This window comes from Pseudophryne corroboree, chromosome 8 (assembly GCF_028390025.1).
Source record: "Pseudophryne corroboree isolate aPseCor3 chromosome 8, aPseCor3.hap2, whole genome shotgun sequence".
Lineage (NCBI taxonomy): Eukaryota > Metazoa > Chordata > Amphibia > Anura > Myobatrachidae > Pseudophryne > Pseudophryne corroboree.
In genome coordinates this window covers 87498621-87512476 of record NC_086451.1, presented here as the reverse complement: position 1 = coordinate 87512476, position 13856 = coordinate 87498621, and the positions used below count along the sequence as shown (strand labels likewise).

General features: G+C 47.1%; 1 protein-coding gene across 1 annotated transcript in view; it reads left to right on the top strand.

The window, feature by feature from the left end:
* The window catches only part of LOC134949761 (rap guanine nucleotide exchange factor 1-like), a 149916-nt gene that overhangs the window by 48119 nt on the left and 87941 nt on the right, over window positions 1-13856 (top strand). Inside the window, exon 2 of the mRNA XM_063938504.1 lies at window positions 12610-12752. Coding sequence (XP_063794574.1) covers window positions 12610-12752 — 143 coding nt within the window. The remainder of the gene's footprint in view (window positions 1-12609; window positions 12753-13856) is intronic.

Genomic DNA, 13856 nt, shown 5'->3' with positions numbered 1-13856 from the left:
GAAATCGACATAGCTTTGACTGTAGGACCCAGTATACTCATGTCTCTATGGGCATGTTTTATATATACATATCTCTTAAGACAGCATCTTTTATATATATATATATATATATATATATATATATATATATATCTATATATACATATTGTCACAACTGAGGGCCTGAGCTGACGGGAGGCAGCCTCAGTTGTAGGGGCTGAGATGTACCGGAACCTGGGAGGTTGTATCAGACCCCTGGACATGTAAGTAACATGAGGAATAACCGCCCGAGGGCGTGACCACGACAACTTGAATAAAAGTCAATGATGTTTATTTATGACAAAACTCCATGCATCACAGTAGCAGTAAAAGAAACATAAAATCAGCAGAGAAATAATACAGTTCCTGGGAACTACAGGGTGGCAGGGGCCACAGAGCTCTGGTAGTATGAGACAGTTCTTATTATCTGCGAGTTGGAAAGTCCTTACCAGGCCCGACTGTAGCAATGAAGAAAGCCCAGGATCGTACCAGCTGATGTTCCAGGGAAAGCTGGACTGCTGTAAATAAAATAGCTGCTGTGGGTTCTGGTTGGAACCAGACAGATGTTGGCACGGAGTGGGTACTGGCTGGAACCAGTTAAATAATAAATGAAGCTTGAGAGCGATGCAATATGAATGAAATGTAGAACTTGAGAGCGGAGAAATAATAATACCGGTGGAGAGTGGTAAACTGTAGAAAGGACACCGGCCCTTTAAGAGAAGCTGTACTCTGCTGGAAGCTGGGCTGGAAGCAGGTAAAGTTGTAGCTGGAAACAGATGAATCCACAATGGATCGGAGAGTCAGGCTACACCGCAGGTGGAATGCTGGTGCGGGTCTCTATGGTGGAAGTCTTGAGACAGGAGCTGGAACCTGGAAGACAATCACAGGAGAGAGACAAACTGGAACTAGGTTTGACAACCAAAGCACTGACGCCTTCCTTGCTCAGGCACAGCATATTTATACCTGCAGCAAGGAAGGGATTGGCTAGGCAATTATGCAGATTAACAATACTGACAACAGATTGGAGGAAATGATCAGCTGACAGAATCCAAGATGGCTGCGCCCATGCAGACACTTGGAGGGAAGTTTGGTTTGTAATCCATGTGGTAATGAAAACAGTAATGGCGGCGCCGGCCACTGGAGACAGGAGACGCCAGGCAGACAAGTGCACATCCAACCACGCGGACACAGCGGAGGCCGCGGCTGACGTAATCCACTCTGACACTCTGCATGCAGAAGCTCAGGGACGGCGGTGGAGGCCGCGCGAGACGCCATGCCAGATGTATTATGGCGTTACTGTGACAGCGTCTCAGAGAGACAGGAGAGGATGCAGGAATGTGAACATTAGGATAACAGACGGGATCCGGTGCTGGAGCGCTGAGCCAGCCTTAGGAGGCATCTGATGGGTAAGAAATGGCGTCCAGATACCCGGATCGTGACAGCACCCCCCCCCTTTAGGAGTGGCCCCAGGACACTTTTTTGGCTTTTGAGGAAACTTGGAATGGAATCTCCGAACCAAGGCAGGAGCATGGACATCAGAAGCATTGGTCCATGAACGATCCTCAGGGCCGTAACCCTTCCAGTCAATAAGATATTGTAGTTGACCGTAACGGTGACGTGAGTCCAGGATCTTAGCCACTTCATACTCAACGCCTCGTTGAGTTTGGACTTTCGGAGTTGGAGGAAGTGAGGAATGAAACCGATTTAAGATCAGCGGTTTCAACAGGGAAACATGGAATGTCCTGGGTATTTTTAAGAAGGGAGGCAACTGGAGTCTGTAAGCAACAGGATTGATGACTTGTTCAATCTTGAAAGGACCGATATAGAGAGGTGCAAACTTCATACTGGGAACTCTTAACCTCAAATTCTTCGTGGATAACCATACCCGATCACCCACTTTGAGAGCAGGAACTGCTCAACGCTTCTTATCCGCAAACTTCTTGTACCTGAACGATGCCTTGAGCAGAGCTGATCGTACGCTCTTCCTGATATTGGCAAACTGATGCAAGGTGATATCCACTGCGGGAACAGAAGTTGCTGGAAGCGGTTGGAACTCAGGGACTTTAGGGTGGAATCCAAAGTTAGTGAAGAATGGTGTTGAAGCAGATGAAGAATGATACTGGTTGTTATGACAGAACTCGGCCCAGGGAAGTAATTGAACCCAGTCATCTTGAGAGGAGGACACATAGATGCGGAGGAAGGCCTCCAAGTCCTGATTCACCCTCTCAGTTTGACCATTGGTCTGAGGATGGTAAGCCGTGGAAAACTTTAGCTTGACTTGGAGGACTTGACATAATCTTCGCCAGAATTTGGCTGTGAATTGAACTCCTCGATCTTGAGATAATTTCTTCAGGAAGACCGTGGAGTCGGAAAATCTCTTGTATGAATACTTGAGCCAACTTGGAAGCTGACGGAAGACCGGTGAGAGGAATGAAATGTGCCATCTTGGTGAACCGGTCAACTACCACCCAGATGGTATTGAACTTGTTGCACATGGGTAAATCTGTAATAAAATCCATCGACAAATGGGTCCAAGGTCGACGGGGAACAGATAGTGGAACCAGTTGCCCCGCAGGCGACTGGCGGGATACCTTATGTTGAGCACACTTTGGGCAAGACGCAATAAACTCCAAGACGTCCTTTTTCAGAGTTGGCCACCAATAGGACCTAGAGATAAACTCCAGGGTTTTTTGGATACCTGTATGTCCGGCAAAACGGGAAGCATGGGCCCAATGCATGAGCTTCTTCCTTAGCATCGGTTTCACAAAACTTTTCCCTGATGGGGGCGTAGAGTCCATCCCTACCGTGGAGAATGCCAACGGATTTATAATAGGATGCTTGTCTGAAGACTCTGACTCATTTTCTTGCTCCCATGAGCGGGAAAGGGCATCGGCCTTGCGATTCTGAGAGCCCGGACAGAACTGGAGTTTGAAGTCGAACCTGGAAAAGAAAAGTGCCCATCTGGCCTGACGAGGGTTGAGACATTGTGCGCCTTTCAGATATAAAAGGTTCTTGTGGTCTGTAAGTATGGTGATTGAATGAGAAGCTCCCTCCAACAGATACCTCCACTCTTCTAGAGCGAGCTTGATGGCTAGCAACTCCTGGTCGCCAATGGCATAGTTGCACTCAGCTGGGGAGAACTTCCGGGAGAAGAAACTGCAAGGGTGTAAATGGCCATCTTTAGCCCTCTGAGATAACACCGCTCCTACTCCAACGGAGGAGGCATCCACCTCTAAGATGAAAGGAGAGTCGATGTCAGGCTGTTTCAGAACAGGCGCAGAGATGAACCTTTGTTTTAACAGATGAAATGCTTGCATGGCTTCTTCAGACCACTTGGACGGGTTAGCACCCTTCTTAGTGAAAGCAGTAATAGGCGCCACAATGGTGGAAAAGTCTCGTATAAACTTTCGGTAATAGTTGGCGAACCCTAAGAACCTCTGGACCCCTTTGAGGGTTTAGGGTACCGGCCAATTTTGGATTGCTTGTAGTTTCTCAGGATCCATCTCTAGTCCGGAACCGGACACAATGTACCCTAGAAACGGAATGGACTTGACTTCAAAGACGCATTTCTCTAATTTGCAATAGAGATGATTGACACGGAGACGGGACAGAACCTCTTTAACCCAAAAACGATGTTCCTCTAAATCGTTGGCAAAAATGAGGATATCGTCTAGATAGACCACGACATGACGGTATAGAATGTCTCTGAAGATCTCATTGACAAAATGCTGGAAGACAGCTGGAGCATTGCTCAATCCGAAGGGCATGACGAGGTACTCATAATGTCCGTCACGGGTGTTAAAGGCGGTCTTCCACTCGTCACCCTCACGGATCCGGATGAGATTGTATGCACCTCTCAAGTCCAGCTTAGTAAAGATGGTAGCTCCGCTAACTCTGTCAAAGAGCTCAGTAATCAGGGGTAAAGGATAACGGTTCTTGATGGTAATGTCGTTCAAACCTCTGTAGTCGATGCACGGCCGCAGACCACCATCTTTCTTCTTTACAAAAAAGAAGCCTGCGCCGGCTGGAGAAGAAGAAGGTCGAATGAACCCCTTTGCTAGGTTCTCTTTAATGTATTCCTCCATAGAATGCGTCTCAGGCAGAGACAACGGATAAGTTCGGCCTCGAGGTGGAACCTTCCCTGGAACGAGATCAATCGGGCAGTCCCATTCTCTATGAGGAGGAAGGATATCAGCAGAAGCTTTACTGAACACATCCGTGAAATCTTGATATGGAGGAGGTGGAACATCAGACGACCTGGGGGAGGAAGAACAGACAGGCAATACTTTAAACAAACATGTCTCAGTACAGGAGGAACCCCATGCCAGGATTTGCGTAGTCGTCCAATCAATTGTAGGATTGTGAAGACGGAGCCATGAAAGGCCCAGGACCACAGGATGTGTGGCTCTTGGAATCACTAAAAAAGAAATAAGTTCGGAATAAAGAACTCCCACTCTCAGACGAACTGGTAGAGTCCTTAGAGAAATGACTGTATCAAAAATCTTGCTGCCATCCACGGCAGTTAAGGAGATGGACGAAGGAAGTCCCTCGGTGGGTAGGGACCACCGTTTAACATAGGCTTCGGTAATAAAGTTCCCAGCTGCTCCGGAATCAAGGAGGGCAATGACGTTCCGATAACGTTGAGCAACTTGAAGCGAGACTGGGAAATTACAATCTTGAGGAGATGGAGAGGAGATCATTACTCCTAGCCGGCCCTCTCCTTGGCGAGCTAGGATTTGAAGTTTCCCGGACGTTTGGGACAGGCATTAATGGTGTGAGACGGAGCTGCACAATAAAGACAGAGAGACTCGGAGAGACGTCTTCGGCGCTCAGCAGGAGTTAAACGGGAACGGCCAATTTGCATGGGCTCATCTTTAGATGGTGACAGTTGGCGAGGAGGAGGAGCAGAAGATTTTGGAGCAGATGATCTTCCACGCTCAGTTGCTCTCTCTCTGAAACGTAAATCAACTTTCGTGCAGAGTGAGATTAGCTCATCTAACTTAGAAGGTAAGTCTCTGGTAGCTAACTCATCTTTAATACGCTCAGATAAGCCATGCCAGAATGCAGCATACAGGGCCTCGTCGTTCCAGACCAGTTCGGATGCCAGGATCTGGAACTGTATCAGATATTGTCCTACAGTACGTGACCCCTGGCGTAAACGGAGAATCTCGGATGAAGCTGAGGTTACCTGGCCTGGCTCGTCGAAGATGCGCCTGAATGTTGACACGAATGCAGTGTAAGAAGATAGCAGGGTGTCGGACCTCTCCCATAACGGTGATGCCCAATCAAGGGCTGAGCCACTGAGAAGAGAAATAATGTAGGCAATTTTTGTACGGTCACTGGGAAAATTGCCAGGTTGTAGCTCAAACTGAATCTCACACTGGTTGAGAAATCCCCTGCAGAATCTTGGAGATCCGTCAAATTTTGCTGGCGTTGGAAGATGAAGACGTGGAGCAGAAATGGGTAAGGTGGGTGGGGTTATAGCTGGAGTCACTGTGGTTGACGCACCAGACGCGCCTGATCCACGGAGAGTTGTCTGAATCCCATCCAGCCGAGTAGAGAGATCCTGGAGACAGCGGATGATGTGGCCCTGTGCAGCCTCCTGATGTTCTAGTCGGGCTGCCAGTTCTTGCATCGGCCTGGCCGCTTGATCCTGGTCTCCGGCTGGATTCATTAGGTCAGTGCTTACTGTCACAACTGAGGGCCTGAGCTGACGGGAGGCAGCCTCAGTTGTAGGGGCTGAGATGTACCGGATCCTGGGAGGTTGTATCAGACCCCTGGACATGTAAGTAATATGAGGAATAACCGCCCGAGGGCGTGACCACGACAACTTGAATAAAAGTCAATGATGTTTATTTATGACAAAACTCCATGCATCACAGTAGCAGTAAAAGAAACATAAAATCAGCAGAGAAATAATACAGTTCCTGGGAACTACAGGGTGGCAGGGGCCACAGAGCTCTGGTAGTATGAGACAGTTCTTATTATCTGCGAGTTGGAAAGTCCTTACCAGGCCCGACTGTAGCAATGAAGAAAGCCCAGGATCGTACCAGCTGATGTTCCAGGGAAAGCTGGACTGCTGTAAATAAAATAGCTGCTGTGGGTTCTGGTTGGAACCAGACAGATGTTGGCACGGAGTGGGTACTGGCTGGAACCAGTTAAATAATAAATGAAGCTTGAGAGCGATGCAATATGAATGAAATGTAGAACTTGAGAGCGGAGAAATAATAATACCGGTGGAGAGTGGTAAACTGTAGAAAGGACACCGGCCCTTTAAGAGAAGCTGTACTCTGCTGGAAGCTGGGCTGGAAGCAGGTAAAGTTGTAGCTGGAAACAGATGAATCCACAATGGATCGGAGAGTCAGGCTACACCGCAGGTGGAATGCTGGTGCGGGTCTCTATGGTGGAAGTCTTGAGACAGGAGCTGGAACCTGGAAGACAATCACAGGAGAGAGACAAACTGGAACTAGGTTTGACAACCAAAGCACTGACGCCTTCCTTGCTCAGGCACAGCATATTTATACCTGCAGCAAGGAAGGGATTGGCTAGGCAATTATGCAGATTAACAATACTGACAACAGATTGGAGGAAATGATCAGCTGACAGAATCCAAGATGGCTGCGCCCATGCAGACACTTGGAGGGAAGTTTGGTTTGTAATCCATGTGGTAATGAAAACAGTAATGGCGGCGCCGGCCACTGGAGACAGGAGACGCCAGGCAGACAAGTGCACATCCAACCACGCGGACACAGCGGAGGCCGCGGCTGACGTAATCCACTCTGACACTCTGCATGCAGAAGCTCAGGGACGGCGGTGGAGGCCGCGCGAGATGCCATGCCAGATGTATTATGGCGTTACTGTGACAGCGTCTCAGAGAGACAGGAGAGGATGCAGGAATGTGAACATTAGGAAAACAGACGGGATCCGGTGCTGGAGCGCTGAGCCAGCCTTAGGAGGCATCTGATGGGTAAGAAATGGCGTCCAGATACCCGGATCGTGACACATATATATATCTATATACATACTAGGGTCTCAATCTCTGCTGATAAGGTACCTGTCCACGCTGCCACAGCGCTATAAACCCATGCCGACACATTCGCCGGTCTGAGTAGTGTACCAGAATGTGCAGTTGTGCACGCTATCTGCAGGATCCCTGAGAATAGCTGTAACATCAGGGCTGCCTTTTGTGACACCCTAGGGGAAGATTCCCATCATATCCTGGCCCTAGTGGGGAAAGGATACTGCCTGAGAATTCTTTATGTGAAACTGCAGTCTCTTGTCTGGAGTTTCCCGCTCTTTTTTATCATGAGAGGAGGGAAATTTACCTCAGCTTTCTTCACCTTAAACATGTGTACCCTTGTGACAGGGACAGATGAGTCATCAGTGATATGCAAATCATCTTTTATTACAATAAACATATATTGAATAGTTTTCTGCCATCTTGGCTGTAACTTTGCATTATCGCAGTCGACACTGGAGTCAACTCCGTGTCGATATCAGTGTCTATTATTTTGGATAGTGATCATTGAGAGACTCTGAAGGTCTCTGCGACATAGGGACAGACATGGGTAGATTTCCTGTCTGTTCTCTAATCTTTTGTGCAATAAATTCACCTTAGCACTTAATTACACATATCCAAACAGGTGTCGGCGTTGTCGACGGAGACACCCTCTCACACACATATTTGCTCCATCTCCTCCTTATGGGAGCCTTTTACCTCAGACATGTCGACACACACGTACCGACACACCACACACTCAGGGAATGCTCATTCGAAGACAATTCCCCCATAAGGCCCTTTGGAGAGACAGAGAGAGAATATGCCAGCACACACCCCAGTGCTATTAACCCAGGAATAACACAGTAACTTAATGTTAACCCAGTAGCTGCTGTTTATATTGATTTTTGCGCCTAATTATGTGCCCCCCCCTCTCTTTTTACCCTCTTCTACCGTGTAACTGCAGGGGAGAGACTGGGGAGCTTCCTCTCAGCGGTGCTGTGGAGAAAAAACATGGCGCTGTTTAGTGCTGAGGAAGAAGCCCCGCCCCCTCAGCGGCGGGCTTCTGTCCCGCGATCTAACAGGGAGTGAACCCACTTGTGGCTGAACTTACGAAGGCGTGCCCCCACCGGGCCTAGCTCCGCCTGTGGAGCCCCAGCGACATGCGGCGGATTTGTGTAGAGGCCGGGGAGGACTTCTGTTCGTGGGAACTAGCTGTGTTATGCAGCTTCTTTCCTCTGCCCCCGCCTCTGGCAAGAAAGGATGCACCTCGGACTTTCTTGTTTCTTTATTCGAAGGGCTGCATTTGATAATGTCGTGCTTTCCTAGGCTGTGCAGGAATATAAGGCAAAATATCAGAATTACCAGCTATAGCTGTGGAGACCAGGTCCGAGAACCCTTCTCCACACAATCCTCAGCCTTCCACATGCCTCTTAAGTCGGCATCATCTGTCCATTGCATCTTCTACAGGACACGTCAAGCAGAAATCGACATAGCTTTGACTCTAGGACCCAGTATACTCATGTCTCTTTGGGCATGTTTAATATATATATATATATATATATATATATATATATATATATATACATACCTATCACTTAAGACAGCATCTTTAATATATATATATATTTCTATATATACATATATATCTATCTATCTATCTATATGCATCCTAGGGTCTCAATCTCTGCTGATAAGGTACCTGTCCACGCTGCCACAGCGCTATAAACTCATGCCGACACAATCGCTGGTCTGAGTAGTATACTAGAATGTGCACGCTATCTGCAGGATTCCTGAGAATAGCTAGTGCTACCTTTTGGGCAAACGGGACACCCTAGGGGAAGATTCCCATCACATCCTGGCCCTAGTGGGGAAAGGATACTGCTTGAGAATTTTTTGTGGGAAGCTGCAGTCTCTTGTCTGGAGTTTCCTGCTCTTTTTCCTCATGAGAGGAGGGAAATTTACCTCAGCTTTCTTCCCCTTAACATGTGTACCCTTGTGTCCGGGACAGATGAGTCATCAGTGATATGCAAATCATCTTTTATTACAATAATCATATATTGAATACCTTTCAGCCAACTTGGCTGTAACTTTGCATTATCGTAGTCGACACTGGAGTCAAACTCCGTGTCGATATCAGTGTTTATAATTTTGGATAGTGAGCATTGAGAGACTCTGAAGGTCTCTGTGACATAGGGACAGACAAGGGTAGATTTCCTGTCTGTTCTCTAATCTTTTGTGCAATAAATTCACCTCAGCTCTTACACATATCCAAACAGGTGTCGGCGTTGTCGACGGGGACACCCTCTCACACACATATTTGCTCTATCTCCTCCTTAGGGGAGCCTTTTACCTCAGACATGTCGACACACACATACCGACACACCACACACACAGGGGATGCTCTACTTGAAGACAGTTCCCCCACAAGGCCCTTTGGAGAGACAGAGAGAGAGTATGCCAGCACACACCCCAGCGCTATATGACCCAGGAATCACACAGTAACTTAGTGTTAACCCAGTAGCTGCTGTATATATTATTTTACGCCAAATTTATGTGCCCCCCCTCTCTTTTACACCCTCTCTATCATGCAGGGGAGAGCCTGGGGAGCTTCCTCTCAGCGGATCTGTGGAGAGAAAATGGCGCTGGTGAGTGCTGAGGAAGAAGGCCCCGCCCCCTCAGCGGCGGGCTTCTCCCGCGATTTTGTGTAAAATTAATGGCGGGGGCTCATGCATATAACAGTGTCCAACTGTATATATGCTGCTTTTGCCAGGAGGTACTTAATTGCTGCCCAGGGCGCCCCCCCCTGCGCCCTGCACCCTACAGTGACCGGAGTGTGTGGGTGTAATGTGGGAGCAATGGCGCACAGCTGCAGTGCTGTGCGCTACCTCATGTGAAGACAGGAGTCTTCTGCCGCCGATTTCGATGTCTTCTTGCTTCTGCCGGCTTCTGTCTTCTGGCTCTGCGAGGGGGACGGCGGCGCGGCTCCGGGAACGGACGACAAGGTCAGGTTCTGTGTTCGATCCCTCTGGAGCTAATGGTGTCCAGTAGCCTAAGAAGCGCAACCTAGCCGCAGTTAGTAGGTTTTCTTCTGTCCCCTCAGTCCCACGTAGCAGAGAGTCTGTTGCCAGCAGAAGCTCTCTGAAAATAAAAAACCTAACAAAATACTTTCTTATTAGCAAGCTCAGGAGAGCTCACTAAAATGCACCCTGCTCTGTCCGGGCACAGATTCTAACTGAGGTCTGGAAGAGGGACATAGAGGGAGGAGCCAGTGCACACCAGTAGTCCTAATTCTTTCTTAGAGTGTCCTGTCTCCTGCGGAGCCCGTCTATTCTCCATGGTCCTTACGGAGTCCCCAGCATCCACTAGGACGTTAGAGAAAAAGAATTTGACTGATCAGGGGGGGGGGGGGTTCTGGGTACTCAGAAACCCCCCCTGCGTACGCCACTGACCATGGCTACTGAGGACCTTCAGTGTGATCGCTCGGTTTTGCAGGGGTCTCGACACTCTCGAAACCGTTCTGGGAGCTTTGGGGCATCCCCATGGTAACTATTACCATCCCAGTATCCCCTAGGACGTTAGAGAAAATAGGAATTTAATACCTACCGGTAATTCCTTTTCTCTTAGTTCGTAGAGGATACTGGGCGCCCGCCTCTGTGCTTCGAGTTTTCCTGCAAGAGTTGTTCTTGTGTGTTTTTTGTTTGGATCTGCTGTTGCTGTCCCTATTTTCAAGTTGTGGTTAGCGTTGCTATCCTCTTGTTGTTATTTGTGTGCTGGTTCGTATCTCACCACTTTTTTTTCTTGTCTGTATTCATCTTCTCAAAGTATGTCCATCTCCTCGGGCACAGTTTTCCTAAACTGAGTCTGCAGGAGGGGCATGGAGGGGAGGAGCCAGCACACTGAAGACTTTTTAAAGTGCCATGGCTCCAATAGACCCCATCTATACCCCATGGTAACTATTACCATACCAGTATTCCCTATGGACTAGGAGAAAAGGAATTACCGGTAGGTATTAAATTGCCATTTTACTTCATCTAATTTTTCTTTATAAATTTCTCAGTAAGAAACTTTTGGTCAAGGGGTGTCGTGAATAAAATCCTGATACTCTAGGGTGCCCTGATTCAAAAATGTTTGGGAATTTCTGGTCTATGTTAAAGTTGTTTTTGTTCCCACACAATTTAATCCTAGGTGGCACTATTGTGGTTAAAGTATATACTGTAGATCTAGTTCAGTCTTCCTTACATTATGGTGTACACAGGTTAGTGTTGGTCAACCGGACTGATTTTTTTTTATCTTAATGTAGAAGTTTTACAGATAATTGTGCTGTGAATTTAGCACAAGCAGTAAAGGGCCCTACTCACTGGCCGACCCGCCGCCGAGCTGCCCGACGGCGGATACGGCCGACGAGCGACCCGGCGGCGGGGGGGCAGTGACGGGGGGAGTGAAGTTTCTTCACTCCCCCCGTCACGCGGCTGCATTGAAGTGCAGGCAAATATGGACGAGATCGTCCATATTTTGTACTTTTATGATACTGAAAGTCATTTTTTTTTTCTGGTGGTTCTCCTATAAATCAGTTTCATGAAGAGATATAGTGAATGTTATATAGTGGATAAGTATAATAGCCTCCCATCAGAGGTGATAGAGGCTAAGACTGTAGAGCAATTTAAACATGCTTGGGATAGGCATATGAATATCCTTACAAAGAATTAAGGTTCAAAAAGGGTTGAGATTGCCTAAAGGATAAAAAAAGGGGCAGACTAGATGGGCCAAGTGCCATAAAATTCTATGTTTCAAATTCTATGTTTCAAATGTTTAAAAACAGTGTCTGCGATCTGTTGCTTGTGAAGAGATGCAGGTTTGAAGGTGGTTTCATATATCTGTGAGATCAAACATGGGAGCCTGGGTAGGAAAAAAAGAGCTGTCCCACCGCCCCACTGCTGCTTTAGCAAGATTTGTGAGACCGTAAATTCTTCATCCTTTGTGGCATCTGGTAGATTAGTCCAAATGCTGGATCTGGCCTGTGATATTGGCTAGTTGGAATGATATAGCAGCATGTGGCCAGTCAGAATTATTTCTCCGATTATAGTACTAAAATGATCCCTATGACTGAATAATCCATAAGTGTGTGCGAGGGGTCAGCTTCCGCATTAATAAGCATTAAGTTACTGTTCATACATAACATTGTTGCTCACAGACGTGACCACTGAGCACCTCTTCATACAGTCACTGCTAGGAGCACTGCTAAATGGTGTATTGCGGGCAGCAACGCTAAGGGTTTTGTGGGAAAGACTGGAGCAATTAAAAATATTGTGGGAAAAATAAAATCATAACCTAGTAAAACAATCCCAAGTATTCAGTATAATCTATGCCACGGCTGTACTAGTGCCTTTTCATAGTGCCAGTATTCTTAATGCACAGTAACCCTGGATGCCACAAGGGATGTGGGGAGGGGGGGGGGGGGTGCAAATTTATTTTCTGGGTCTAGTAGTATCTGTAAAAAAATTTTTTATATATATAATTATTTTTTTTTGCTTTTTAATGCGATTGTTCAATCGTTCTAACGATATTTCCTCTGTTGTCTTATTTATCTTCAGATAGCCAGCGTTCCCACCTCTCCTCCTTCACTATGAAACTGAAGGACAAGTTCCATTCTCCCAAAATCATCAAACGAACTCCCTCCAAGAAAGGCAAGCCGGCCGACCTGACGGTAAAGACCGAGGAGAAACCGGTTAATAAAGTAAGTTCTTGCTGTCTGCTTTAGCGGAGAGATTGATCTTATCGGACAAATAAAGTTGTACTCGGAGGAAACTTTTGCTTTATGGAAAGTCTACAGCAGGAGGAAGTCAATGTGCCCTCCAGCTGATGTGGAACTACACCTCTCAGCATGCCCTTCTACAGTATTTAGCATGCCTTAATAGCAAGAGCCTATTGGAACCCTTCCTGTACCTTTTTAAGGGAGGCTGTATGTGAGAGAAACGTTTTAATAAGGGACATGAAGGAATCCATCTCCTCCTCCTCCTGAAGTGTATGATCTGTGGTACTGATTAGCAAAGAGTAGGTTTGGGAGACACCACAAGGATACTACTGGAAGGTGATCTCACTTCTAATCAGATAAACATACTAAGACGTACTCTTTGTTCCCTTTCTGGCTACCAAGTAAAAACTTTTTTATAGCTGCTTTAAACACTTTGTGGCGTGTAATCTTCTGGCAGGATAGAAGGAGTCACCATGATTCTCGTTGATTTCATTAATAGATCTCCCACCCTACAGCTGGAGTGTGGGCTCTCTGCTATTCTCCCTATGAGGCCGGTATTCCACCACGCCCAACAGCTGAGATGGTCCCCACCCAGCTGCTTGGAAGTCTGCAGCTTCCAGAGCCACCAAACATCCAGCATCCCACCAGTGAGATCTGAGCGTGTGCTGGATAATATCATCCCTTAGACAAGAACGAAACCTAAACCATAGATTTATAAATCCACAATAAAAGAGTCAGAGTAAAACTTTACTTTTTTATTTTAGTCAGTTGGGCCATTTTCCTGGGAACTTTGCTGTATGGTGCAATTGTTCTGGGACCGTAGATGAGACTTCTTTTTTTTTTATATGCTACTCGGCACTATCCTGCTCCAGCGGTCTGATGGCCAAAATCAGTCTCTCTGCACTTACACTACTGTGACAGGCACAGCAGCAGAGATCCTTCCCCATTTTTAAAAGACAGGGCGCGGTTTGAACGGCGATAACTTTACAGAGAGCGTAGATGGAGAGTGCAGAGGTGCACGGTGTCTCAGCATGCATTGCTGGACACAATTATATTGGTGTCCAGCCAGCAAGTGGGCAGTACCTT